The sequence below is a fragment of the Lottia gigantea genome (genome assembly GCF_000327385.1).
Source record: "Lottia gigantea unplaced genomic scaffold LOTGIsca_544, whole genome shotgun sequence".
Lineage (NCBI taxonomy): Eukaryota > Metazoa > Mollusca > Gastropoda > Lottiidae > Lottia > Lottia gigantea.
This window is the reverse complement of record NW_008709866.1, coordinates 22,457-25,142: the sequence shown is the minus strand read 5'-3', so window position 1 is coordinate 25,142 and position 2,686 is coordinate 22,457. Positions and strand designations below refer to the sequence as shown.

Genomic DNA, 2,686 nt, shown 5'->3' with positions numbered 1-2,686 from the left:
ACTGTATAGATACATCTATAGAGTATATCTTAGACATTCTAATAGCTTTATACAGGCCCTGTAATAGATATATATATAGAGTATATCTTAGACATTCTAATAGCTTTATACAGGCCCTGTAATAGATACATATATAGAGTATATCTTAGACATTCTAATAGCTTTATACAGGCCCTGTAATAGATACATCTATAGAGTATATCTTAGACATTCTAATAGCTTTATACAGGCCCTGTAATAGATATATATATATAGAGTATATCTTAGACATTCTAATAGCTTTATACAGGCCGTGTAATAGATACATCTATAGAGTATATCTTAGACATTCTTATAGCTTTATACAGGCCCTGTAATAGATACATATATAGAGTATATCTTAGACATTCTAATAGCTTTATACAGGCCCTGTAATAGATACATATATAGAGTATATCTTAGACATTCTTATAGCTTCATACAGGCCCTGTAATAGATATATATATATAGAGTATATCTTAGACATTCTAATAGCTTTATACAGGCCCTGTAATAGATATATATATATATAGAGTATATCTTAGACATTCTTATAGCTTTATACAGGCCCTGTAATAGATACATATATAGAGTATATCTTAGACATTCTAATAGCTTTATACAGGCCCTGTAATAGATATATATATATAGAGTATATCTTAGACATTCTTATAGCTTTATACAGGCCCTGTAATAGATATATATATAGAGTATATCTTAGACATTCTAATAGCTTTATACAGGCCCTGTAATAGATACATCTATAGAGTATATCTTAGACACTCTTATAGCTTTATACAGGCCCTGTAATAGATACATATATAGAGTATATCTTAGACATTCTAATAGCTTTATACAGGCCCTGTAATAGATACATCTATAGAGTATATCTTAGACATTCTAATAGCTTTATACAGGCCCTGTAATAGATACATATATAGAGTATATCTTAGACATTCTAATAGCTTTATACGGGCCCTGTAATAGATACATATATAGAGTATATCTTAGACATTCTAATAGCTTTATACAGGCCCTGTAATAGATATATATATATAGAGTATATCTTAGACATTCTAATAGCTTTATACAGGCCCTGTAATAGATACATATATAGAGTATATCTTAGACATTCTAATAGCTTTATACAGGCCCTGTAATAGATACATCTATAGAGTATATCTTAGACATTCTAATAGCTTTATACAGGCCCTGTAATAGATATATATATATAGAGTATATCTTAGACATTCTAATAGCTTTATACAGGCCCTGTAATAGATACATCTATAGAGTATATCTTAGACATTCTTATAGCTTTATACAGGCCCTGTAATAGATACATATATAGAGTATATCTTAGACATTCTAATAGCTTTATACAGGCCCTGTAATAGATACATATATAGAGTATATCTTAGACATTCTTATAGCTTCATACAGGCCCTGTAATAGATACATATATAGAGTATATCTTAGACATTCTAATAGCTTTATACAGGCCCTGTAATAGATACATCTATAGAGTATATCTTAGACACTCTTATAGCTTTATACAGGCCCTGTAATAGATATATATATAGAGTATATCTTAGACATTCTAATAGCTTTATACAGGCCCTGTAATAGATATATATATATAGAGTATATCTTAGACATTCTTATAGCTTTATACAGGCCCTGTAATAGATATATATATATAGAGTATATCTTAGACATTCTAATAGCTTTATACAGGCCCTGTAATAGATACATCTATAGAGTATATCTTAGACACTCTTATAGCTTTATACAGGCCCTGTAATAGATATATATATAGAGTATATCTTAGACATTCTAATAGCTTTATACAGGCCCTGTAATAGATACATATATAGAGTATATCTTAGACATTCTAATAGCTTTATACAGGCCCTGTAATAGATACATCTATAGAGTATATCTTAGACATTCTAATAGCTTTATACAGGCCCTGTAATAGATACATATATAGAGTATATCTTAGACATTCTAATAGCTTTATACGGGCCCTGTAATAGATACATTGAGGAGTATATCTTAGACATTCTAATAGCTTTATACAGGCCCTGTAATAGATATATATATATATAGAGTATATCTTAGACATTCTTATAGCTTTATACAGGCCCTGTAATAGATACATATATAGAGTATATCTTAGACATTCTAATAGCTTTATACAGGCCCTGTAATAGATACATATATAGAGTATATCTTAGACATTCTAATAGCTTTATACAGGCCCTGTAATAGATATATATATAGAGTATATCTTAGACATTCTAATAGCTTTATACAGGCCCTGTAATAGATACATATATAGAGTATATCTTAGACATTCTAATAGCTTTATACAGGCCCTGTAATAGATACATCTATAGAGTATATCTTAGACATTCTTATAGCTTTATACAGGCCCTGTAATAGATATATATATAGAGTATATCTTAGACATTCTAATAGCTTTATACAGGCCCTGTAATAGATACATATATAGAGTATATCTTAGACATTCTAATAGCTTTATACAGGCCCTGTAATAGATATATATATAGAGTATATCTTAGACATTCTAATAGCTTTATACAGGCCCCTGTATAGATATATATATAGAGTATATCTTAGACATTCTAATAGCTTTATACAG

The 2,686-nt window shown here is 29.2% G+C and overlaps 1 protein-coding gene across 1 annotated transcript in view; it reads right to left on the bottom strand.

Annotated features, from left to right (window-relative positions):
- LOTGIDRAFT_175915 (hypothetical protein) overlaps positions 1 to 2,686 on the bottom strand; it is a gene marked incomplete at both ends in the record, with an annotated part of 13,844 nt that overhangs the window by 2,595 nt on the left and 8,563 nt on the right. Inside the window, one exon of the mRNA XM_009062990.1 lies at positions 14 to 116. Coding sequence (XP_009061238.1) covers positions 14 to 116 — 103 coding nt within the window. The remainder of the gene's footprint in view (positions 1 to 13; positions 117 to 2,686) is intronic.